Raw genomic sequence first — 26,503 nt, forward strand, 5'->3', positions numbered from 1 at the left:
GGGGTGGAGCCAGAGGCGCGGCATGGCGGTCTGCAGCATGGGGCGGGCTGCAGGCTCTTGTTTTCCAAGGCGGGCATGCATCGCCGCGGGGCGGTCCTCGGTTCTCCTTCACGGGCTCCCAGTTCCTGCTGCGGCTGCCGGTCAGGGGTGAGCGATGCCGAAGCGTCCGGCCGCCGGGCCCCTGTCTCTGCTGCAGGCGCTGCTCTGGCTGCGCGTGTGCCTCGGCCGGCCGCCGCCGCCGCACTTGGTGCTGGTGCTGGCCGATGACCTGGGCTGGAACGACGTGGGCTGGCACGGCTCGGAGATCCGCACGCCGGCCCTGGACGCGCTGGGGACCAGCGGGGTGCGCCTGGAGCGCTACTACACGCAGCCCCTGTGCACCCCGTCCCGCAGCCAGCTGCTCACCGGCAGGTACCAGGTAGGAGGCAGCGGGCGGCCCTGGGGCCGGAGGGGAAGGGTGGCCGGACTGGACGGGAGAGAGAATCCCGAGATGGTCTGCCCAGGCCTGCCACGGAAACTTTGGCCAGGACTCTTCCTCCCCTGGCTCCTGATAACTAAAGTCAGCCTGCTATACCGCGTGAGTGCCCTGTCAATAGGACACGGCTTTTGACGTGCTGTGGCTCATTGATGTTATATCGATCTGTGGCTTTGTTGTGTTCTCAAATGTCTCCTTCTTTAGTACTGAGTAGTTGAGACTAGTGATGCTTTTGCACACACTAAATAATGTGCTTTCAATCCAGCATTTTGTAACTGGATTTTACTACGTGCAATGTGAAGTCCACTTGCAAACCATTGCTGAAGTGGTTTGAAACTGAACCGTTTAACTGAAAGCACTCTGGGTGACCCTGGTACTCCAGCAGTCAGCCTGACTTAGTCACGAGACTCTTGTGAGTAGAGGTTTGCATGCTGCTTTGATTCCCCATAAAGGAGAAAGGTTGGGTGAATAAAAGAAAAAAGTTGGGAGAATGTTTACTTTGCTCCCTTCTTTGTGATATTTTGTTTGGTTCTATTGTTGAGAGTTTTTATGCACAGTGTAAATAGTTATAATCATTGTTAATGTAATAAGGGAAAATTATTTGAGGGAAGTGTGAGTGTGAGTAACCTGGGTTCAAGTCTTGTCCCCTAGCAATCTGTCTTAATTCTCTGGGATGCATTATGCAGAGTAACTTTTTTCCAGCATTAGAGTTACTGACATTGTGCAGGCTTATTTAAATCGTGTACATTGGTGGTCCCCAACCTTTTTATCACCAGGGACCAGTCAATGCTTGACAATTTTACTGAGGCCCCGGGGGGGGGGGTAGTCCTTTGCCGAGGGCTGCTGCTGCCTGAGCCCCTGCTCCACTTGCTTTCCCGCTGGCACCCCTGACTTCCCGTCGCATGCTTGGGGGTGCTGCCAGCAGCAGCTGCACAGTGCCACGCTGAGGGGTAGCCCCAGCCATGGCTGCCGCCGGAGAGAACCAAAGCTGAGATGGCAGCAGAGTGGCAGGGCAGCCCCCGAGGCAGCAACCGGGGAGGAGAATGAGGAGGAGCCATGGACCGGGACCAGTCCCTGGACGGGGGGTTGGGGACTGCTGGTGTAAAAAGGTAAAGGTATCCCCTATGCAAGCACCGGGTCATGTCTGACCCTTGGGGTAATGCTCTCTAGCGTTTTCTTGGCAGACTCAATACGGGGAGGTTTGCCAGTGCCTTTCCCAGTCGTTACCATTTACCCCCCAGCAAGCTGGGTACTCATTTTACAGACCTCGGAAGGATGGAAGGCTGAGTCGACCTTGAGCCGGCTGCTGGGATTGAACTCCCAGCCTCATGGGCAGAGCTTTCAGACTGCATGTCTGCTGCCTTACCACTCTACGCCATCTCAACTCCTTGGACTTAAGGTGTCATAGTGTTGAACACACAGGACAAACTATCCAAGATTCAGACAATTTCCTGTATGAAGTGACTATTTTCCTTAAAGAAAGTTTGAGATTTGGGAACAAAATATGTTCTAGGCCTAGAGACTCTTTTTTTCTTTACTGTAGTACCACTGTTTTTTTTTATTATTCTTAGGACTTGGAGGTATTAGATTTACTTCTTTGTCATATGCCCGGTCGCAAACTGCGTTGTCAAAATAATTAATAGGGAAATGATAGAAGGCGGCTAGGTAATACCTTGGTATGCATGCTGAGAACAATGATGTGCTGGACCATTATGCTTGGAAGATTTCCTTTTATTTACTTTATATTACTATCCCAGTGGGGACCTACAGCAGCTCACATCATTCATTCTCCTCCCTTTCATCCTCACAAGATCCCTGAGAGGTAGGTTCAGCTGAGAGTGTGTGACTAGGCAAAGCTCTGTGACTGGCTAGTCTCATCTGAATGGGAGTTGTTATACGGATTTTGGGCTGGAGGGAATTTAGTTCAGTCTGAGTCTGGTTAGAGAGAAGTCTAACAAATCCTTATCTGAAAAAGCCCTCTGAGGAGAAACTCTAGTGAGAGTACTGGATTTTCATCTATCTGAGCCAATCCACACAGCCTGTGGTCAACCAGCGCAGTCATTTGGCAGAATTTGGGTAGACAGGTGTTTGCTGCCAAATTAAGCCAAAGTGAGAAGTGAAACCTTCTAAGGAAGAGAAAGTAGAACCCTTTCTAATTGTAAGGGGAAATGAGGAGGGTATTTTCTAAGATGTGTGTGTGAGGTAGAGCTTCAGTTACCTCAGAAAGGGAGAAAGTTATACAACATCAGAGTGCCCATTTTCTAAGAACCAGAGGGTGGTCCAGTGGAACTCATTAAGATCAAAGTAAAACTAATGAGGTTTTGGATAAGCTAAGTGAAGTGAAAGAAACCTCTCAGTTTAAAAAAAAACACACAACCTTAACATCCCTAAGAAAAGCCTGTGAACAACTGAAAATTGAGACCTAGCAGCTGTGAAAATAACTGATTTGTAAAAAGAAAATGATTGCTCCAATCCAACAACTCTTCCCTCTTTGTAAATAAAAGATTTTATTACTTTGTTTTTGAAAAGCCTCAGTACCATTCTGGTTAAAGGGCTGTAATAAAAGGTACGGTACCTGTGCACCTTCCCCGAAGTTCCCAAGGCTGAATGAAGCCAGGGTGGGACAATGAGTTTCATTCTGGAGTAAGGTGACCAGATTTTAACATTGGTAAAGTGAGACACCATTGACCGGGGGGGGGGGGTTCTTGGTTAAAAATTTGGTCTATATGGAGCAACAAAAAGTTTTATAGAGTGCATAGAATGCAGAAATAGTATTGTAATAAATATTTTTTTTAATTTCAAAATAAGTACAGTTTGCCAGGTGCCCCCAGATGTCCCTCCAAAAGTGGGACAATCTGGTCACATTCTGGAGGGAAAATTTACCTCAGTGTGTGAAAGGATGTAGAGAGGTATTCTAGTTATTTTCTAGTTTAACTGTGCAATTGGAATGGGCAATTATTTGATTTGGGGAGACCTCTAGTGGCTTCTGTGAAAGTGTTTTAGGGAAATGGTAAACTGTAATTCAAAATGCTAAATATGGCTTATTTGTGCATGTTAGAAAGACTTTTAGGAACATTTTCCAAGAGGGTGAAGAAATCCACAAAACCCTTTGCAGGTTGAATATAATTTTTGAGAGAACTTGAGAATCTAGAGAGAAAATGTATAACATTAAAAGCAGCTTACTAAAACTTACTAATGTTTCCATGGCCCTCCTCTATTTTAACTAACGTTCTTGTTTCTGCAAAAGATATGATATCAGGTGGTTATTATGAAAGGAGAATACCCAGCATGCTCATTGAGTGTACTTTAACATCTCCTGTTCATGAAAATTTGAACTTGGTCACATTAAATTGCAGGCACCTGAAATGTGTGAATTGACTGTGGTCCTTGAGAGCAGTGGTCCGCAACCTTTCTAAGGCTGCGGACAGGTGGAGGGGAGGGCTATCTGGCAGCCGTGCATGCCATGCATGTGCGGCAGGTCCGCACATGTGCGTTTGTGCCATGCGCGGCCGCAAAAGCGCATGTGCGGCAGGTCCGCGCCTGCGCATTTGTGCCATGTGCGGAACTGCCATGCATGCATGTTTGCTGCTGCACGTGGTGTAAACACGTATGCGCGGACCTGCCGTGCATGCACGTTTGTGCCGGCAGTCCTGCTTCCCTCCCCACCCCCCAAAAAAAGAAGCTTGGTGAGCAACAAGCTAATCGGCCGCTTTGGTGGCCGATTTGCTTGCGGCCTGGGAAGTTTCTCACTGCGGGTGGGGGCGGGGGGGGGAGCTGGTGGTTGGGGACCACTGCTTGAGAGCATAAGGTGTTTTGATGCTATCCTGTGTGCAGAGCACACTTCTGTGCTTAAAACTGTTGTTTCAAAAAAGATTTTTCTGTGTTCATTAATACTGTGCCCCAGGCATTGCTAAACAGTGCATGTTACCACCCCCACCATTGAATGCTTTCTCATCTCTAAGCTTAACCACAAGACCACTTCCTTCTTTCCCAGACTTCTAGTGAAGACTATCGTTATTCTTAGCACAAATATATTACTGTTAATTTCATTCAACTATGAAAATTACTATTTTTCATTCATTCTGTTATTTTATGCTTTTATTCTACATATCATTTTTTTCCTTGTTCATTTTTGAAAAAGGAATATGGAAACTAATTTTTTTTTACCTAAGTATATTTTCCTTCCCAAGGACCATGTTGTTGTTTTTTTAAAACATTTTCCAAATAATAGCAGTCTTGGCAAGATTCTGTTATATGCTTCTTATAACATAACTAGTATTGCAGCATGGATCGCTATCTCCCCTGTTGACTGGTTTAGCATTTAAGGTCTTATTCCCAAGGACTCCCTGCCTCTTGTAGTATAGCACAGTGGTCTCCAACCTTTTTATCACCGGGGACCGGTCAATGCTTGACAATTTTACTGAGGCCCGGGGGGGGGGGGAGTCACCGGCGCTTGAGCCCCGGCTCCTCTGACTTCCCACCGCCCACTGGGGGGCGCTGCCAGCAGCAGCTGCATAGTGCCACACTGAGAGGGAGCCCCAGCCATGGCAGCCACCGGAGAACACCAAAGGTGAGCCAGCGGCAGAGTGGCAGGGTAGCCCCCGAGGTAGCAGCCGGAGAGGAGGACGAGGAGGGAGCCGCGGTCGGTACTGACTGATCCACGAACTGGGACTGGTCCCCGGACCACTGGTATAGCAGCTTGCTGACCAGGGACAGGGCCTTCTCAGTGGTGGCAGCTCATCTGCAGAATGCCATTCTTCTTAGAGTCCATCTGGCATCATTTTATTGGCTTTTAGGATTGTTTTTGCCTGGTGCTATTCACACACATTTTCAAATAAACCTTTATCCCACTTTAGTGGTGTTTTCCTGGTCTTTCCTAATTTCCCTGCCATGTTCTTATGTTCAAATGGGTAGCCGTGTTGGCCTGAAGTAGGCACAATAAAATCAGAGTCCACTAGCACCTTTTAAGACCAACAAAGATAAATAAAGATAAATAAATCTTTGTTGGTCTTAAAGGTACTACTGGACTCTGATTTTATTGTGTTCTTATGTTGTAATTGTTTTTAGGCTGCTGGCTTCACTGCCTGCTGTTTTAACTAGTCCATGGGGTTGATTTGATTGCTGTTGCATTGTTTTTGTTGAGCTGGATTCATTTTATTTTTAAACTGTTCGTTTTCATTTTGTATTATGTTGTTGGTAGTTGCTGCTGGAGGCAGTTAATAACAAAAAACACATACTAGAAATCAACTAAGTAAATGAATGGTACGTATGGAGGGGAAGCTTATACCCTGGAGAACACAATGCATCTTTGTGTGAACATTTTACACCCTGTAGGATTTTTGAAAGTGAGAGCTGGGCCATCTGATGTCAGCGGTGCTGCACAAATGTTGCCCTTATTGCAATAATATTTCAGTGTGGCATTTTTCTCCATAGGACTGAAGGGCAACCATTCAACTATAGGAGAAAGTTAAGCTGTGCAATTAGGGTCTCTTTTAGGTTGGAAACAGAGACTTCAGCTTGTCCCTGGTGAACCAGTAACCCTAGGTAGAGATGAAGAAGCTTGTATTGGTATATAGTCCATTTTCTCGGTTATGCTTAAGTATGTAGTATCCATTCTACTTTACTATTGATTTGCCCCCAGAGGGAGCCATTGCTCTTATATTGTGTATTTCCACTTGCTGGCACAAGGCAGCCATTAATTTCTCCCCTTATTCCAGATACAGAACAATATTTCTACTTCTAGACAGCTGTCTTAAGCCAGTTTAAAACACAGAACGGGATGTTAACATAGTGTAATGGACAGGCTTTCATTGGAATTTTCCAGTGTGTACTTTGATAGAGTTCTTTGGTTTTGTGACCATTTAAAGAAGAACATCTGTGACCCAAACTTACATGTCTGCTTGAGATCCAGATCTGCTTGTCATAATTGATTGGTTTTACATTCCTTCGTGGGAGGGTGCTGAGTTCATCCACGGTGTGTGTGTGTGTGTGTTGAGACTTCTATCTGGAATAAAGGGACTTACCCGTTGACATATGATTCAAAACTTTACTGCTTTTGTCCTCTTCAAATAGGAAAAAATGGATTTCAAAAGCAGAGGGATTTTGTGCTTTTAGACATGCCTAATCATGCTTGTGGCACAGAGTGGTAAGGCAGCAGACATGCAATCTGAAAGGTCTGCCCATGAGGTTGGGAGTTTGATCCCAGCAGCCGGCTCAAGGTCAACTCAGCCTTCCATCCTTCCGAGGTCGGTAAAATGAGTACCCAGCTTGCTGGGGGGTAAACGGTAATGACTGGGGAAGGCACTTGCAAACCACCCCGTATTGAGTCTGCCATGAAAACGCTAGAGGGTGTCACCCCAAGGGTCAGACATGACTCGGTGCTTGCACAGGGGATACCTTTACCTTTAATCATGCTTGCCTGAGCTTGCATATTTTTGCCCCCCCCCCCGGTTTTGGTAAAACGTAGAAAGATATCTTTGCTTATAGACTCATTCCCCCCCTACATACACACAGACACTAGAGCAAATATTCTTCCCTTTGTAGTGGAACACAGACTTCCAATATGCTCAAGTAACTGGGCCTTCAGCTAAAAGATGGATCCTATAAGGGCCAAAGTAGACCAGATGGGAATCCCCAAAATAACCCTGGGAATGCATGGCCATTTTAGAGAACAAGTTCTCATACAGAGCTCCTTTAAACAATTCTAGCAAGTAGGACCACAGCATTTGGGGGGGGGGTGCTCCTGCTTCCTCCACTCCATTTTTCCAGCCTGAAATAGTGTCAGGAATTGTTTTGGGATTGGAAAAATGTCAGAAGTAGGATCTTCTTCTTCCCTCTTTTGTATGGGTGATACAGAATTGGGTCCCAGAATGAAGTTTAAAGAAGTTCTCAGGTACAAACTCATTTCCTAAAATGATGCACATCCCTGAAACAAGCTCAGGGAGGCCCTTCATGTCTCGTTTGGCCCTTAGTCTTGACCACTGTGCCCCCACAACCTGGTAAATCTGTGATAGTACTTGTCTTCTGAAAATTCCATTTATTTTCTGGCCCTTTAAATACCTCATAATTAGAGTCTCCTATGTCAATTCAGCGCAGCCATCTGCTATCCAATCAAAAGTGAAAATTGATATTTTATTGCATTGGCCTTGGTATTGACTGCCCCTGTTGATTGCTCAGAAAAAAACTTAATGCCAGATGCTTTTACCCTCCCTAGCACATGATACTCTCGTCACTGTTGCTAGAAGAGCTGGCTAGACAATCCCAGGCAAGCAGATTGCTTTGCAACATTTTTATTTATTTGACAGAAAAATAGCCTAAGGGAAAATCACATGTTTATCCCCTGGTATTCTCATTTTTAAAAAATTTACTAAAACGGTTAAGCCAGTAATCCTTTTTGGTAGTTTCCTGGTATTTCCTGGCTTGTGACTGACCATAAAGCTAGCATGAGATGCCTTGTGCACAGAATTACATATGGGAATTTGGAAGGTTTAAGGAGCAATCTTAATTAGCTCTATCTAGAAATAAATCCCTTTTCAGTGGGGCTTACTCCCTGGGAAGTGTTTTTAGGATTGCACCCTCAACCTGCTGACCCTTTTACAAGTGGGAGGGAAGCCTAAATGACAAAGCCTTATTGCCATCTAGAAATTCATAGATCCAGGTCATACTTGACAGTAATTTTTGCATGACTAAGGCAAGCTAAACAAAATTGATCTTCTGCTTTCTTTAGAACTTGTAGTAAATTTGGTTCCAAGAAGCACAGCTTTGGCTATTGCTAAACTGGCTTGTGTGTTACCTATAAATCAAGACAAACAATGTGCTTTGGCAGACTGGCAACAATAGTGACTTTTCTTTTTTACTTTGTTTTTCTATTTTCCGTTTATGTTCAGTTTCAGTAGTTCTCTTCTTGCTCTGCTTTTGAAAGCTGGCAAGAATCCACCCTCTGGGTAGTCTTCAAGCTTCCTGGCGCTTCTAATTTTTACGTTTGGTTGGCAAAAATCTCCGTATTTTGCTAAATGATAAAATTGCGGCTAATTATGATACATGTGGTATTCATATTTAAAAACAGCATTCCAAAATAGGCTAGTGGAACCATGACTGGAAAAATTAGATTCAAGTTATTTATCACTTCTGTGGTTTGCTTTACTGGAGTAGGAAACTAATTTGCATTTAATTAAAGCTTGCAAATTTGGAAAGGACTTTGAGAAAACCTTGCAAAATTGTACATCGGAATGAGGAGGTTGGGATTAAAATGTAGGTGTGTTCCTTTGGATGTCCGACAAATGACCTTGCTGAAATGAAGCCAGTCTATGGATGGCCAGTGCCTCGATGGCCAGCTTCCTGGGAATCCTTTGCAATCAGCCTTGAGTTGCATGAGGAACGGAAGGCAGGATATAAGCAAAATAAATAGATACAGTAAACAATTAATACATGAAGCTGCGTTAGACTCTCACACCGTTGGTCTGTTGGTATTGGTCTGCAGGGATCCCCAACCTTTTTGAGCCTGCAGGCACCCTTGAAATTCTGACATAAGGTGATGGACACAACTCCAAAATGGCTGCCAAAGGAGGCGGAGCCAACCACAAAATGTCAGGGAGTGAGGATTCACATAACTAACAGTAATTATTCAGTGTTTCAGGTAGAATAGCTGCTTAAAATAGAGGTTCCCCACATGGTACTTGTGGGTGCCAGGGCACACAGCAGGATCTTTCTTAGGAGGTGCCAACTGTTTTTAGAAAGAGGTAAGGCTTCTGCCAAGCAGGGTAACCATTGTAATTATTGCATTATTGCAATCACATCATTCCAGTAGCTGGCCCTGACCATCGGCCTAGTCATGGCATTCTGTACCTTCTGAACACTCTTCAAGGATAGCCCCGAGTAGTATTTTCCAGTAGTCCGGTCAAGATATAACTACAGTATGGATCTTCTATTGTCAGGATTATGTTTCAGATTGTTCACCCTTGTTCAGCCTTTACTGACTCCAAACACAGATCCTGAACATCAATAGCATTCTCAGAATTAGGTGGAGAAGCAGTCACTCGCCCAGTCAAGATCTCCAGTGAATGATCAATACCCCTGCAAGACATGTCTATCTCACCATGCCTACTTTCTAAAAACACTTGGTGGGCTCCAGGAGGTGTCCGTAATCATGGAATTCATACACTGTAGGGGCAGGATGGGGGTTCCTTGTTAATCTGATTGGCAGTAGCCCTCCTGAGTCTCAGGGATAGGCCTTTCAGATCACCTACTACCTGACCCCTTGTTACTGGGGGTGCAGAGAGTTGGACGGAGATTCGCTATCACTGAGCCATGTCCCCTCCCTAATAATAAAATAGGTGAATACAATACTGTTTTTGTGAAGAAATAGTTCTCCCTCCATCGATTCTTCTATTTCCAAATGGAAAATTTCATGATTTATTTAGCTGGAAAATGTACATGCCTTCTTTCCACTTGAAGTGGCTTGCAAAGTAAAATAATAAAAACCCCATAAGAATTAATAACGACCAGGGCATAATGAAATTCCTTTTTGAGGTTCTTTGTTTTAGAATGCCAAAAGTCTTTTTTTTGGCTCAGAGGCCTACAAATGATGACCTTCTACTGCTATTCTGCCTGAAAGAGTATATTTTTCTCATAGGGAAGACCTAGGCTTAATTTGTAGACCTCCAGGAGATTGGCTTTCTGTGAGCTATGGTTTCCTGAGTTGCAACTGTGCTTGCTTTTATACCAGGGTCATTGGTGTTAATCCTGGCAATGTGTACAGAGAGCAGGCCATTCCAGAGGGATGTTTGCTGAGGGTGGGATTGGGGGATGGGTGCTCTAATATTATCCTTTCTCTTCTGAAGTAACATTAGCCACTGTATTCACAATGGGAATTTTTGTGGCCTGCCCAAGAAAATTCTCATAGTAAAGCTAAGCAGACATATTTTGCTTTCATGTTCAGTGGGTGATCACTGTCTTCCAACCCATCCATATTGAATGGTAACTCTAATCCAGACTTTCTCAACCAGGGTTTCTTGATGCTTGGAAGAGTTTTCTGAATGGGTGGGAATTAATTTTAATATTGTTTTAAATTTGTTAAACATTTATCAGGTTATATGACCATCTATGGTCATGTCAACCCAGCACCCCCTCTCAAAATGACCAGTGATGGGTCTGAAGATGATGGGAAGGGGAAGGGGCCCTTGGTTGATGTGTACATAGCTAGGCTTCTCAACAGTATTCTGCACAATTGCACCACATCTGGGTTTTCTTGTCGTCTGAAGAATGTTTCAGGGGTAACAGTAAGAAAGTTGAGAAAGGCTGCTCTAATCAGTTGGAATTGTAAGAGAAGCTGTCCTGGAAGCATCATCTGGGCCACTTAACCTAAAATAATCTGAAAGCTCTCTGGTTCAATATCCTGCCCTAAGATCTTGCATGCATTCAACTGGGAATATCAAATCTGTCTGAACAACTCCTGGACATTTGTCCTTCCCTTTCTGCAGGTAATTCAAAGTCTGAGGCAGTGGCCTGGTTGGGAGCTCTTGGCCCTTTGTTTCTTGGCCCATGGCTCACAGCTGTGGTGAAATATGGTAGCAGAACCATCACCCCACTGAGAAGAACATTGTGGTTTATCACCTACTGTGCAAATTAAAGTTTCAGTGGCAGGAGTCTGTTGGACTGTTTTTATTTAAATTTTATTCCTATGCCTCTTTGAATCATGGGGAGGGGGGTTAAAGCAATCAGACAAACATTAAGCATTTTTCCTTAGTTGTGCTGCGACCCCAGCAGAAAAGAACGTAGTGCTCAGTGCCCAAGGGGTTTGGTTAATGTCAGATTCAAGTAAATAATCTTGTAAAGCCTCAGTCAGAAGAATCAATTATTCAACTTTAGCATGTATTAAGTAATATTTCTTGTGAATGTACATACCTTCCTCAGATGCAATGTATTTAAAATTGCATGGGTATTGATTTCATTTTTAGATTTTGTTTTTTTCTAAAAGTTAATATGCAGCTGTGGGAAATTTATTTTTAAAGCATCATGACGCTGTATTGCAACCGGTATGTGAGATACACTTATTTTCATTAGATTCATACAGGTTTACAGCATGAAATAATTTGGCCGTGTCAGCCCAGCTGTGTCCCACTGGATGAAAAACTTCTACCTGCACTATTAAAGGAAGCTGGATACGTTACCCATATGGTGGGCAAGTGGCATCTGGGAATGTACAGGGAAGAATGCCTGCCTACCCACAGAGGATTTGATACTTACTTTGGTAAGCAAAGACTTACTCCAGTCCCTCTTTCCCTTCATTTTAGAATTCTCTAACCTTCTGGATATTTTTTGGTGGCCTAGTTGTTTACTTAGGAGACTTGGGAATAAGGGAAATACTGCGGGGAAACATTTTTGTACTGCATGTAACCATGGAATAATAATTGAAAATAAAACAGCTTGGTTTGCCAGGCTGGAATTTAATTGTGCCCGATCTTCAGGATTGAATAATTTAAGTGCTGCCTGATGAAGCACCTGTGACAATGGGGTATTTGATGTGGCCATGGAGGCACCGTTTTAATTTAATTGATTTAATTATTGCTTTATTTGATTTAATTATTGATTTAATCGATTTCAGTAAATATTATTTACTGAGTGTCAAGGACCGTAAGTGAACAGGTTGACTTGTTTGGATCACAGCCATCGGCAAGCAGGAAACAGTGGGATGGGAGTGAATTTGTTCCCCTGTCCATCACAGTATGTAGCTTGCTTTGTCTTGGCTCTTTGGATGCCAGCTTAGGTGCCTGTTACTCATAAGCTGTTGTTCCGCTGTCGTCAATGAAAGTGTTGGAGGTCATCCATGTGCTGATTAAGCTTTGTTAATATGTGGTAAACTGGTAGAAAATAGGTTCTCCCCCTCAAGAATTATCCTTTTTTGTTTGGAAACGATTCTCATTTATATTGAAAAGACAGTCTTACTCACTAGTTGGTGTCAGCAACAAATAAATTTCCATATAGCTGGCATGAGAATTAATCCCATCAACAGGACAATATCCTTTGACTATAAATAGCATAGCAGTTCTAACTTCAGCTGTCGTGGCCAACATTATTCAGTTTCCAAATAATAGGGATGTGCCGTTGGAAATTTAGTGGTGAAGATCCAATTGGAGCAGTGTCCATGGTTATATACAGTGAATGCTGTAATTTGGAACATAATTCTTTTTTTCCCCCCAAGAGCAGCTGGAAACCTGATCTGATAGTTATTCTAGGACCTTGCTGTCTGCCATTTTGTTCAGCCATGAGGAGGGGCACCAAAGGGGAGAACATGTCTGAGCAGATGCATGTCTGGAATAATCTCACCATCTCTGGGAAGGCTTGTTTGCCTAACTGATTTGCTTTTGGAGGATTTGTGTTCCACCTGCAGTGGCAGGACCAATTCAGCATGCTGGTACTGACCTTTAAAATTTTGTATGGCTTGGGGCTAGTACACCTTAAGGAATTGTCTGCTTCCTATCCAACTGCTATGGTCACTTGCAGGGCCCTGGTTTTGGGTGCCCCTACCACTTGATGCTAGAAGGCTGATAAGATTAAGAAAGGACATTCTTCGTCATGGCATCAAAATTATGGAATTTCTTTCCCAGGGAGATCCTTCTGTCCCCTCTGCCCTTGTCTCCAGCCAGCAGGTGAAGATGTTCCCTCACTGATTTGCCTCCCATATATATTTGTTTTAGTTTGTTTTAATATTTGTGATGGTAATGACTGGGGAAGGCACTGGCAAACCACCCCATATTGAGTCTGCCATGAAAACGCTAGAGGGCGTCACCCCAAGGGTCAGACATGACCCGGTGCTTGCACAGGGGATACCTTTACCTTAATATTTGTGAATGTTTGCTGTATTGGGGACTCTGAGTCATGTAAACTTGTAGTAAGGTGACATAAAAATGTTTCTTAATGAATTAAATAAAAATGCATATGTTTTAAGTCAGAGCAGAGGAGGAGTTAGAGTTATGGGACAATGCTGCGTTTGTCATGCAACATGAAAGCAACTCACTTGCATGAGTGGATCAGTGCCCAAACTTTGATTGTGCTCCTCTGCCTGGCTCTAGAACAGGCTTTCTCCACCAGGGTTTCATGAAACCCTGGGGTTTCTTGGTGGCCCTGGAAGGGCTTCCCAAATGGGTGGGAATTAACTAATATAATATTTAAAATTTCTAAAACAAATTGACCATATATGGCCACGTCAACTGATAAATGTTTATGTCAACCTGCCTTGCCCTCCCAAAACAACTAATGATGTGAGTGGGAAGGTGAGGGGCCCCAGGTGCGCGTGTATACAGCCTTACTTCCAACCATATTCTGCATGATCATGCCACTTCTGGGGTGTGTTGAAGCCTGAAGAATGTTTCAGGGGTTGGTCTAGAGGCCGAGGGGAGTAGAACAGAAGCCCAAGCTTTGCCCCTGCCCCCAGCAATAAGCAGCTAGCCTCCCTCCAGGTTGGAGAGCCAGCTTTGTATAGTGGCTAAGAGTGGCAGCATCTAATCTAGAAAACCAGGTTTGATTCCGCACTCCTCCATATGGAGCCAGCTTGATCAGAGTTCTCTCAGAGCTCTCCATCCCATCTACCTCACAGCGTGTCTGTTATGGGGAGAGAAAGGGTAAGCGACTGCAAGCTGCTTTGATACTCCTTCAAGTAATAAAAAGCAGGGTAGAAAAAAACAGCTCTTCCGTCTCTTCTTATTGTTTAAAAAACAAACTATTCAAGTTTGACACACAGCCCTTAGACTTGTCTGCTTGGTCTGTTTTTGTTCTTGCCTCAGAGCTGATAAATTCTGAAGTGAAATTTATTTATTCAGTTTAGATAACTTTGCAAATTAAAAAATGATTGGGTAGCTTTTAAACATTACAAATTCCCAATAAACAAACCAATTGGACAGCTTGTAAACATTACCATTAGCAATGTATTAGTAATTTGTTACAGAAGATGACATATTTTGCCAAATGGTTTGCTTTGCAGTTGTATAAAAAGAATCCTATTTGGGAGTTTTTTTCAAGGTGCACAGAAAAGCTACATTCTCACCTTTCGTTAACTTTAAAAGGGGCCTGTATGTCTAATGTTGTTCTAATACTACAGTATGAGCAATCATTTGTTCTTTGTGATTTAGGCTACCTTCTTGGAAGTGAAGACTACTATTCTCATGAGCGTTGTGTCACTATTGCATTAAAGAATATAACGCGGTGTGCCCTTGATCTTCGAGATGGAGAAGAAGTTGCAGTTGGATATAAAAATGACTACTCGGCTAATATATTTACCAAAAGAGCTGTAGATCTTATAGCCAGTCATCCAACTGAGAAGGTATAATAATCTTCTTTAAAAATTAAAAGTTAGAATGTATCTATTTTGGTGCATTGCTAGCATGGCGTAGTGATTAATAGTGGCTTCTAATCTGGTGACCTGTGTTTGATTTCACCATTCCTCCACTTGCAGCCAGCTGGGTGAGCTTGAGTTTTTCACAGCCCTGATAGTGCTGTTCTCTAACCAAGCAGTCCTGTCAGAGCTTTCTCAGCCCCACCTACCTCACAGGGTGCCTGTTGTGGGGACAGGAAGGGAAGGTGATTGTAAACCATTTTGAGACTCCTTTGGACAGTGGGGTATAAAAACCAACTCTTCTTCTTCAAACTGAAGTCATTTCCCCAGGTACATGTGCTTAATTCCCTGGTAATTATTTGCCTTAAGTATATGTCATTGAGTGTGACCTTTGGTTTTCCAGTTTCTATTACTGATCATGCCACTTCTGGCAGGAAATTACAAATCAAGGGGGAAAAAACGCATTTTGAACTAAAATAATCTTAAGGAGACATTGACATCTATAAGAATAGGTAGCAAAATGTATGACAGTCACAGTAAGAGTACATAAAGAAACCAGATGCAGCAAGGATTTTTTAAAGTGTTGGCAATTAGTACTCTCTTGCCAGTCTGCCATAATTTATTCCATAGGAAACAGTGTAAAGAAGTGTACTCAACAGCACTTAGTTCTGGAGTCTGTAAAATTGAACCCTTCTGTTTCTGCTTGCAATTATTGTGGTCTTACATTAGGATTCTGGTAACGTAGTGGCAATGGTGGGAAGGTTCAACTAACCCCCAGAGTTTTTCCATTTCATGCAGGATTCAATGCAAGCAGAAATAGCTAAGTTTTGCGAACAAAATATGCCATCCTCTTCCAGGGCCTCTTGTTCCTCTTCAGAGTCTAGTGCAAGCAGGTCTTGTTCCCATCAGACTCATTCCAGGACTCACACTCACCCTCTACAACAGATACTGCTGCCTTTTCAGCAGAGAATCTCCAGCAAGTTAGACATGCAAGTAACTCTGTTAGGTAAAATGCAGTTTGTGTTGGTGCACTGTCAAGTAGAACCAGAACAATAATGCAGTACCAACAGATTTACACAGATGCGAGGCTAACAGTCTGGGGAGCACTGCTGAACGACAGCCCAGTGCAGGCCTCATGGTCAGCGGCAGAAACAGCCCATCAATCTTCTGACACTAAGAGCAATATTTCTTGCCTTGAATTTTTTCAGTCCAATAATAACAGGAACCCTTGTAGTAATCTCAGCAAAAGCCTACGTAAATCACCAGGGCGGTTCAAAATCGGGAAAACTCCAAAAGGAGGCCAAAACGGATCATGATCTGGGCAGAAAAAGCATCTCGTTTCCCTCAAAGCAGAACATATTCAGGGAATTCTGAATACTCAAGTGGGCTGGCTCAGCAGACAGACGATCCTGGAGGAGGAGTGGAGCCTCAACAGGGAAGTGTTTCAGATGATCACAAATCGCTTTGGCCAGTCATCCCTGGATCTGTTCGCATCACACCTAAACTACCAGGTTCTGCACAAGATTTTACCATCACAGGGCAGAGATGATGGACACACAGCTGTCAAACTGGCCAAGAGTCCTTCTTTATGCATTCCCTCTGGTGCCAATTTTGCCACGGTTCCTGAGGAGAGTCAGAGTCCTTTGAGCCGAAGTGATCCTAGTAGCTTCCTGGTGGCCGAGATGACCCTGGATTTTCACAATCATCTAGGTGACTGACAGTCCACACCTATAGTTTCCAGTGGTCCCAGACCTTCTTGTTCAAGGTCCCCTGAGACATCCTCGGCCAGGATGGTGGAGTCTGACTGCCTGGCTACTGAGAGGATGCAGTGTAGCAGTGACAAATACCTTTTTGGCCTCTAGAAGAGGTTCCACCACAAGAATTTATAATTGCTCATGGAAAGCATTTATGCATTGTTCACCAGGAGACAGGAAGTTTTCATTTGACCTCCCTCCCTCAAAGAGAGATGGGACACACCCACCAAGCTGTCCTCTTGACCTATGAGGAGAAGGGCCCTTTTCAGTGAGTTCCAATGTTCTTTCTAGCATCCCACCAACTGGATTTGAATCCTGAACTAGTACTGACCAACGTGAAAATCAGGAATAAATGGTAAAAGTATCCCTCCATTTCAACACTGAATCCCATATCCAAATTTATAATGATTTTTTTATTGATACATACCTTTATTATGAATTTATTTGTGCAACTCCTGGTTTAGCCATGAAACTCACTGGGGAACAGCTACAATATCTCAACTTAACCTACATCACAGAGTTCGGGTTATGGTGCCAACATCTCCTAGGAGAAAAATGATATCTGCTACCCTGGTATAACATGTTCTGTATTCTTTGCCTGCTTTCCTTCCAATTTGGCCTTGAACTGCTTCCTCCTGTGTCATCATCCCCACTGTTTCTAGAGTTTTCCAGTTGTCTAGCTTTGACTAGATTGTACCTCATGTGAAATACAAATTGTCTGTCAGGGTATTTCTGGCAGATCTGAGTCACTTATGCTCTTTTGATTAGTTCATTTAATAACGTCGTTTCAATTTTCAGTCATTTATAATTTCTTTTTATTTTAAAGCCTCTCTTCCTCTACCTGGCTTTGCAATCTGTCCATGAACCTCTTCAAGTCCCTGAGAAATACACAGAACCTTACTCTTTCATTCGCAATGAAAACAGACGCAAGTATGCAGGAATGGTATCTATTATGGACGAAGCTGTAGGAAATGTCACTACAGCCCTGAAGAGCCATGGATTTTGGAACAACACTGTGTTCATCTTCTCTACAGGTAACGTTGAGAAACTAGATACAGGTGCATAGCAGTTGTCTCTAATGCATTGATCCAAGCATAAGGTAAAAGTAAAGGTATTCCCTGTGCAAGCACTGAGTCATGTCTGACCCTTGGGATGACGCCCGCTAGCGTTTTCTTGGCAGACTCAATACAGGGTGGTTTTGCCATTCCCTTCCCCAGTCATTATGGTTTTACCCTCCAGCAGCAAGCTGGGTACTCATTTTACGACCTCGGAAGGATGGAAGGCTGAGTCAACCTCGTGCCGGCTGCTGGGATTGAACTCCCAGCCTCATGGGCAGAGCTTCAGACAGCATGTCTGCTGCTTTACCACTCTGCGCCACAAGAGGCTCTTTGATCCAAGCATGTGATATGCAAAAGCAGTCAACAAACTCTCTTACGTAAATGCAAAGCAGTGAGAGAAAATTGTTGTTCAAATATAAAGCAGTCAGTATAATTTTGCCCTTTGTTTCTAAATTAACTTTGCATTGAAAAATCATTTTTAAAAACCTGTTTTTGTTCAATAGGCCTATTTTGCACCACATTCTTCTTTTAATTGAACTGGTCGGGCCGCTTCAAGAAAATCCCAGTTAGCTGAAAGACTCTGCCCCTGTAATTCTGGGGCGATAGAGTCAATCGAGCACGTCCTCTTAAGGTGCCCTACCTTCAACTCTGCAAGAAATAAATTCATCCTCCCATTACTTAGGGATTCCTCCATTAGCTCTAACAAAGGAAAAGTTAGATTTCTCCTGTGGAGGTCCATATTATTAAGCAGATTGCCAAATTTTGCACTTATGTGTTTAGCATGTGGGAAAGACAACTCAAGCTCAATTAAAGTGTTTTAGAGGGAATTTTAATATGCAATTTTTAATATACCTATTAATTGTGCAATTTTAAATATTTTTAAATTTTGTATTGGTTCCCAGTGTTTTTTGCTATCTGTTTTATCTGGCCGTAGTGCTGTATTTAAAGAAATTTGATTTGATATATATATATAAGTTTTTATGTCTCTCTCCCGCGGTCACGACTGTACACCTTTGCCCTCATTCAATCAGTGAGGTCATATTAGGATAGCTTTTTGAGATGTAATTGAATCAATGGACATAAGTGATAATGTGCATCCGTAGCCTGTATTGCACGGAAAACTGCTTGTGCAGTCACCCACAGAAAAATGATGGGTTACTAAGACATTGATGCTATTCCAAAAATAAGATTTAATATTTGTACAAGCCAGAGCTAATTTGACAACATCCTTACATAAAATAATGGGTGAAGCTTTGGGGATTTTTGCAGTACTTTTTACGCTGAAGTTAAAGCTTTGCCTGTGAGACTCTAAACTGTTTGTAACTTCTCCAGTATGAAGCTGGAAGAGACCCAATTTGTTTTGCTTTATTGCATCTCTGATGTGATAGGGCAATTTGCAGCATTTTGAAGCACTTACATTGATGAATACTACTGTAATTAATCCTACTTGTAGCTGAAATTGCTGTTCAGACTGGCAGTTTTTGACGGCTGCTTCATACATGACATTCTCCTTGTGCTGGTGTAGGGGGAAATGCACTCATGTATAATTATAGCACTCAAATCTTATTGTATGTTTATAGATTGATAACACAATGTCAAGCATGAAGCTGCTTTATACTGAGTATAAGACTTTTCATCTGTCAAGTTCATAACTGCTTGCTGTGGCTGGCAGTGGCTGTCTAGATTCTACAGTAGAGCAGCGGTCCCCAACCCCCAGTCTGGAGACCGGTACCGGTCCGTGGATCAGTTGGTACCGGGCCACAGCTCCTCCTCATCCTTCTTCCCGAGCTGCTGCCTCGGGGGCCGCCCTGCTACTCTGCCTCCGGCTCACCTTTGGTGCTTGCCAGCGGCTGCCATGGCTGGGGCTCCCCTTCGGCGTGGCACTGCACAGCTGTTGCTGGCAGTGCCCCCCAGTGGGTGGCGGGATATCAGGGGCGCCAGCAGGAAAGCAAGTGGAGCAGGGGTTCAGGCGGCGGCACTCAGCAAAAGACTTCCCCCCCAGGCCTCAGTAAAATTGTCAAGTGTTGACCAGTCCCCAGTGATAAAAAGGTTGGGGACCACTGCAGTAGAGAACTTTAACATAACCTGTTATCTGGTCCTTTTAGCTGGAGACAATAGGTGTTAAACACAGGAGCTTCTGTATGCAATGCAGATACTCTGCCACAGTATAACAAATACTGAAATCCACTTAATATAGTCTGGCCTAAATGTGCTCTGAAATTGTGCCAGTTGGCAAGCAAACCTATTGCACAATTTAAAAGGCTCTTTAGTAGGAAACAAGAGTCCAGGTACTAGCATATATACTAGCAGCATCTCTAAACAGCATACACAGTTAATACACTATGATTATTAGTGTGCCGCACTCTGGTGAAGACTATACTATTCAAAACTACTGCAAAATACCACCTTATTTCTTAATTTTTTATATGCGAGCACCACCTTATTTCTCATTTATGTTACATGTCATTTTAAAGTTTTTAAACTGCACTTAGAATGCACTTTAAAAATCAAAGCTTTAACTTACCATAGTTTAATGCCTATTTGACTTCTGATCCAGTGTTATCCCTAGGATCAGCATTGCTAGCACGATCCGATCAGGGAATTGTTTCAAACCATCACACAGTGTTATGTCTTTCTATACTGGCGTACTGCCATACGTTTGATTTAAAATATGAACTGATGAGGTGATGCACCATTACTGTTTCCTAAGGCTGATATTCAACAGAGGCAGCCATTGCAGGCAGAAAAGCACTGTAGAATAAAGTGTGGGTGTTGTGTCCCTTAATTGCCACAAGAGGGTACCACAAGACATGAAGTGAGATTTCGCTGTTGGGAAAGGTCTGCAGCTGTCTGAGCTATTCCTAGAGTTGAGTGAATTTATTTTTTTCCACTGTAATGTTTTTCTTTCCTTTTGCTTTTGTCATGTGCTAGATGTCATTTGTTGCTAGGCGAACATTTCATTTAGTTATTTAAATATTTATATTCTGCTTTTCCATGTGACTGAACAGCTGACAAGTCACAATTAAAACTTTGTAACGTATAGCCAATAGAATAAAAGCCTAGATAGACAGTTCTCTGCACAAGATGCTCACAGTTTATATCCCATTCTAAAAGCCACAGCAAGTCAAATGGCCTTGCAGCATCTCCTAAAAGTTTCAAAAGACCAGCACCTCCGTTACCTCCTCAGCAAATCTGATCCACAAAGTGGGAAGTTCCATGGAAAAGGCAATGTGTCTGGCAGCCTAAAGTCCCAACCTGACACACAAGGGTGTCCTGGAGATCATAGTGGTTCAAGCTAGTCCCAGGCTGTGAAAGAATTTAAAGCACTTTGAGTTGGAAACAAACTGATAGCAAATTGGATTCCCATTGGCAGCATCTGACATTAATTGGACTGCTGCTTTCTCAACCACCTGCAGCTTCAGGGGTGTCTTCATGGGAAACTCATCATATAGCGCAGCGGTCCCCAACCTTTTTCAGGCTAGGGACCGGAGGGGAGAGGGAGGATCGAGGACCGGGGGGAGAGGGAGGTGTGAGTGCCTGTGTGCCGGTGCCCGCAAACCAGCAAGCGCGCCTCCCTCCCCCGGCGCGGCGCTCACTGCGCCAGGAGTGCGCTGTGATGGGGGAGGCGTGGACGCCACCACCCGTAAATCCCTGCTGGCCCGCCCCCGCGCCTCCCCCCCGCAGTGCAGCGCTCACTGCGCCAGGAGGTGGCCGATTGGGGGGTAGGGAGGTGTGCCTGCTGGCGCTCCAGCGCCAACACCCGTGCCTCCCCCCCCCCCCCGTCACGGCCCAGTACTGAGGCCTTCACGGCGGTAGGGAAGCACCGATATAGTGCATTACAGTAGTCTACTAGTGAGAGAAAACTAGCCCAAACTAGATGAAAAACGTGAGACACATTGGGTTGGGGGCCCTTTATCCATCTTGCAGTCACCCATGAATCTTGAAAAGTAACATTCCTCAGCACTCATTAACCCAGGTGTCCAGCCTAGGTAGATGAGGAATTTCGGCCTTCCCTTCTGCACTGTTTTCCCAAGTCAAAACTGTCATGCGGGGCTTGTTTGCCCCACTGTGGGATTTGCCCCACTTTTAAATTGCTCTGCAGAAAGCGAATTCTACTCCATCCAAGACCAATTGTCTTCTGACGCATCCTTCTTCCCAACCAGCATCACCTTTGTCTTGTCCGCTTGTTCTGCCTTATCCACTCCACTTGACCACCACTTCAGTTCACCAGGATTGACGCATCTGGAGACTTCGGTAATGGAATCTAGATGTGGGTGTCATCTGGCTGGAATTCTCAGATAGCAGCTCTGCCACTAGAGAGAATGTTACTTGCTGGCAGGGGCTCATGGGAATTGTGGTCCATGGACATCTGGAGGGCCGCAGTTTGACTACCCCTGTTCTACTGTGCTGTGCAGCCAAATCACATGACAAATGAAATGTAATAGTAAGATGGGAAGGGCTTTTTGGGTTCAAATTGAGGGCACAGTTCTTAGATTAATGCATAGGCCTTTGTTGTAGTTTTTAAATGTGCAGTGTTAGTGGGAGCAGCTATTCTATGAGTCAGAATAATTTTGCCTCAGATTTGGGGTTTTTTTGTAGAGACAAACTGACGAAATGTTCCCTCTCTGTGTGTAATTTTTCCCTTTGACGCCATCACAGCCTTAAATCCTACAATGCAGAAGTTCAAGGGCTTTGCTCAATGGGGGAATGCCAGAGGTCAGAAAAGAACTAGCTTGACTGAGCTATGAATTGATTATTTCATAGAGGCTGCATAACTGCAGTAAATACTACTATTCCTTTCCTTTCATGAGCTTGGAAAGGATTCACCCATATGATTTTTTTAAGAAACCAATAAAATGTTGTGCTTCCTTTGCTGTCTTTCATGCTTGGTTCTACAAGCTTCATCCAAGCGTAACTCTATAAAAATAGCTGCAGGAATGGCTCGTGGCTTTCCCCGTTGCTTAAATTCAATTGACAGCCTCATGCGTTTTAAATAAATAAATGTTTCAGATGTTGCATTTTGGCAATACTCTGTGTAATTCCTGACATTTGAAGTCTCCGTCTTATTGCTTCAAATATAGATAGCTAAACTGCAGATGTCTGACTCGTTTCCTCTTCATCTAAAGGGATTCCAGATGCCATACAGTTTTTACTGCATGTTTATTGATGTTACATATTTGCAATACAGTTTTGTTTGTTGTTTGCACATGAAAATGCTTTATACTGCATTAGGTCATTGGTCCAACATAGACCAGGTGTCCTGCTGAACTGGCTTCCCCTTTATTGCTTGCTTATTTTTGCTGTGTTTGGGGGGGAATTGCTGGAAAACTGGCATCTCACCAGTGGTGTAATGTCACCACCAGCAAATACCTGGAAGTTATGTCATGTCACTGACATGGTATAGAGTCCAGTGCTGGCAGGGGCTTGTGGGAAATGTAGTCCATGAGCACCTGGGGAACCACAGTTTGGCCACCTCTGGCTTTACAGCATCATGTCTGGAACATGACATTATTTCCAGGTATTTGTCATTCCTCCCCTCCCTCTCCTGCAGTTACCAAACAACAGTCCTAAGACTCCAGCTAGCTCAGATTGGTGCTAGTTTCCCAAAGTCTTATCCTGCTTCTATTTTTAAACCATAGGATCTTCATACTCGTCATGTAATAATCCGACCATGTTCTTGTATTTCAGATGCAATTGATTAATAGAGTAAATTGGGTGTGAGAGGTGTTATAATTTAGCCTGATATTAGGAAGTACGGAGGGGTGGTACTTGGAAGAGAGATTACCAAAGCCAGTTTGGTGTAGTTTGGTGTAGTGGTTAGGAGTGTGGACTTCTAATCTGGCATGCCGGGTTCGATTCTGTGCTCCCCCACATGCAGCCAGCTGGGTGACATTGGGCTCGCCATGGCGCTGATAAAACTGTTCTGACCAAGCAGTGATATCAGGGCTCTCTCAGCCTCACCCACCTCACAGGGTGTCTGTTGTGGGGAGAGGAAAGGGAAGGCGACTGTAAGCCGCTTTGAGCCTCCTTCGGGTAGGGAAAAGCGGCATATAAGAACCAACTCTTCTTCTTCTTCTTCTTCTTCTTCAATAGGTATGTGGGGGGAGTAATTTGAGGAAACAGTGGTTAGGAAGCAGTTATAGTCCAATTTGGGGTGAGGGAGTGCTTAAAAACCCCCTGAAGTTCCTCCACTGCATCATCTGAATTTAGTCTGGAGATAGTTTTAGAGAAATCCATGTAGCCATGATAGCTAAATGAAACCTCCGCTTTCAGAATTTCTGAATTTTGAATGGGGATAAGCGTTGTCTTTATGCTAGCTTTGCAGGCTTCTCAAAGGCATCTGGGTGCCCACAGTTTGAACTGGGGTACTGAACTAGATGGGCCCTTGATTTTATGCCAACCAACTCTTCTTACATTCTCAACAGATCAATAAATTTGTTTCTGCTTACTGTGAGCTGGTCAATAATTAATCCCACTGACAGTTCTTCTGGCACAGAATTATAAGCAGCACAACAGTAGATTTTATTCTTGCAAACATGTTAAATTATTTACTTGTGAGCATTTTAAAATCAAGAACAATTAAGTTAGTCATCTAGGAAATGCCTTGGTGCTGTACGTGTTCATTTAACATCAGTTCAGCAGCTCTTGGTGGGCTCCAGAGAGTTCCACTGAGACCTGTGCGATTCGTTAAGTCCACTTGTGGTATTGTGCCTTTTGGCCCTTTCAGTGTATATCACATAAAAAGATAAAGGTATCCCCTGTGCAAGCACCGAGTCATGTCTGACCCTTGGGGTGACGCCCTCCAGCGTTTTCTTGGCAGACTCAATACGGGGTGGTGCCTTCCCCAGTCATTACCGTTTACCCCCCAGCAAGCAAGCTGGGTACTCATTTTACCGACCTCGGAAGGATGGAAGGCTGAGTCAACCTTGAGCCGGCTGCTGGGATCGAACTCCCAGCCTCATGGGCAGAGCTTTCAGACGGCTGCCTTACCACTCTGCGCCACAAGAGGCTCTTATATATATCACATACAAACATGTTAACCTCATACTATTAAGCCCTACCCCTAGGAAAAGCTGCTTCGGAACATTATAAGGATCATGGAAATTAAAGAAGGAAAAGGGCTAGAGTGGAAATTAGGCTAGAAAAAAGGGCTAGACTAGGAAATTAAAGAAGAAGAAGAGGAGTTGGTTCTTATATGCTGCTTTCCCTACCCGAAGGCGGCTCAAAGCGGCTTACAGTCGCCTTCCCTTTCCCCACAACAGACACCCTGTGAGGGAGGTGAGGCTGAGAGAGCCCTGATATCACTGCTCGGTCAGAACAGTTTTATCAGTGCCATGGTGAGCCCAAGGTCACCCAGCTGGCTGCATGTGGGGGAGTGCAGAATCGAACCCGGCATGCCAGATTATTAGTCCGCACTCCTAACCACTACACCAAACTGGCTCTCTAAAGAAGGAAAAGGGCTAGGCTACGTACCCTGCTCCACTCTCAACTCATAGATCACACAAATCTGATTCAGTTGCAGGACAGTGGAACTTAACTACACAACGTACTTGTTGGATTAGTTGTATGGATCCTTTGGGTAAGTTCCTTTGTCTTGCAACTAGATCAGACTTCAGTCAGGCATCTTAGGGTGCTACATAGGCAGCCCTAATGTGTGGGCAAAATTAATACGTCAGCACTACACTCCCTGGGTGAGGGATCTGTGCCTTGTTCCATTACATATAGAGTGGTTAGACTGATTTCAATGAAACACTGGGCTTATGGACAACAGCATGGACTTTTTTTGTCTTGCCAGTGTCATGTTCAATTCTGGCCTAAATCACCCTTCCTTAAGCAATCGCTTGAAAAGACAATAATACTAGGAAAAATGGGTGACACAACATGAGTGATTTACTCAATTGAGGAAGCCACAGCCTTCAATTTGCAAGACCAGAGCAAGGCTGTTTGTTATTGATAAGATATTTTGAATGTCATGAACTCATAGGGCCACCATAAATCAGAGGTCACTTGATGGTACTTCACACATGTAAGCAGTTTATTCTGATAGCCTCACCACTTAAAGGGCGGGGGGGGGCAGATTGGAATCTGATAATGCATGCTTGCATTTGATGTAGCTAGATGCATTTCTTTAGATGTTCACTCCCTTAAAATGAAACTTTTGTTTGTTTTCCTTAGGTTACATCATTCTCTTCTCCTTTTTATCCTTTTTATCTTCATAACATATTTGTATGTAACAAATGTCCAACCACCACTGGAACCTTTTGGACTTTAGTTCAAAATACATGTGTTAAGATTTCAAATTACCTTTTTCCCCCTGACCATCACTTTGGAACAAGACAGTTTAATCTGAAATTTGGCTTACCTATTATGCATCCCTGTTTTTCATTTGTATGAAAACTTTATTTATTTATTTATTTATTATATTTCTATACCTCCCTCCCCGGAGGCTCAGGGCGGTTTACATTAAACTTATAAACAATACATAGAACAGTCTTCATTAATAATCATACAATAATAACAGTGGTTGTAACAGAATAACAGTATAATAAACAGTATAACAATAATAATAATATAACAGTATAACAATGCAACTGTGCAAATGGCACAACAGGTCCAGAGCACACATAATTTCACAAAAGCTGTAAATGATGGGGAGTGAACTAGTGAAATGTTAGGACTTGCTACAAACCTGCTGCAGCATTTTAAAAGCAGCAAACAATTTGCTACCTAATGAATAACCTGTCTTCTTGACGTGGAACAAGCTGATCTGTCACCGCTTCTCAAATGCTAATTGCGTTCTAGTTTGATTAATCAAGTCTCTTGGGCTAGTTTTATTTTTACAAGCCAGATTTCATTGGCGGATGCCTCTGTTTACAAACTGTTTATC

The 26,503-nt window shown here is 43.6% G+C and overlaps 1 protein-coding gene across 2 annotated transcripts in view; it reads left to right on the forward strand.

The window, feature by feature from the left end:
- The first annotated feature begins 13 nt into the window (after positions 1 to 13).
- Positions 14 to 26,503, forward strand: part of ARSB (arylsulfatase B) — an 82,912-nt gene continuing 56,422 nt past the window's right edge. The window contains exons 1-4 of one of the 2 annotated variants that reach the window (XM_077347320.1): positions 14 to 147; positions 11,537 to 11,723; positions 14,602 to 14,792; positions 17,385 to 17,592. In XM_077347320.1, the coding sequence (XP_077203435.1) occupies positions 76 to 147; positions 11,537 to 11,723; positions 14,602 to 14,792; positions 17,385 to 17,592 (658 nt within the window). In that variant the 5' untranslated portion in view covers positions 14 to 75. Of the gene's footprint in view, positions 419 to 11,536; positions 11,724 to 14,601; positions 14,793 to 17,384; positions 17,593 to 26,503 lie in introns of both variants that reach the window. The other variant, XM_077347319.1, reaches the window with a different exon arrangement.

The sequence above is a fragment of the Paroedura picta genome, chromosome 7 (assembly GCF_049243985.1).
Source record: "Paroedura picta isolate Pp20150507F chromosome 7, Ppicta_v3.0, whole genome shotgun sequence".
NCBI lineage: Eukaryota > Metazoa > Chordata > Lepidosauria > Squamata > Gekkonidae > Paroedura > Paroedura picta.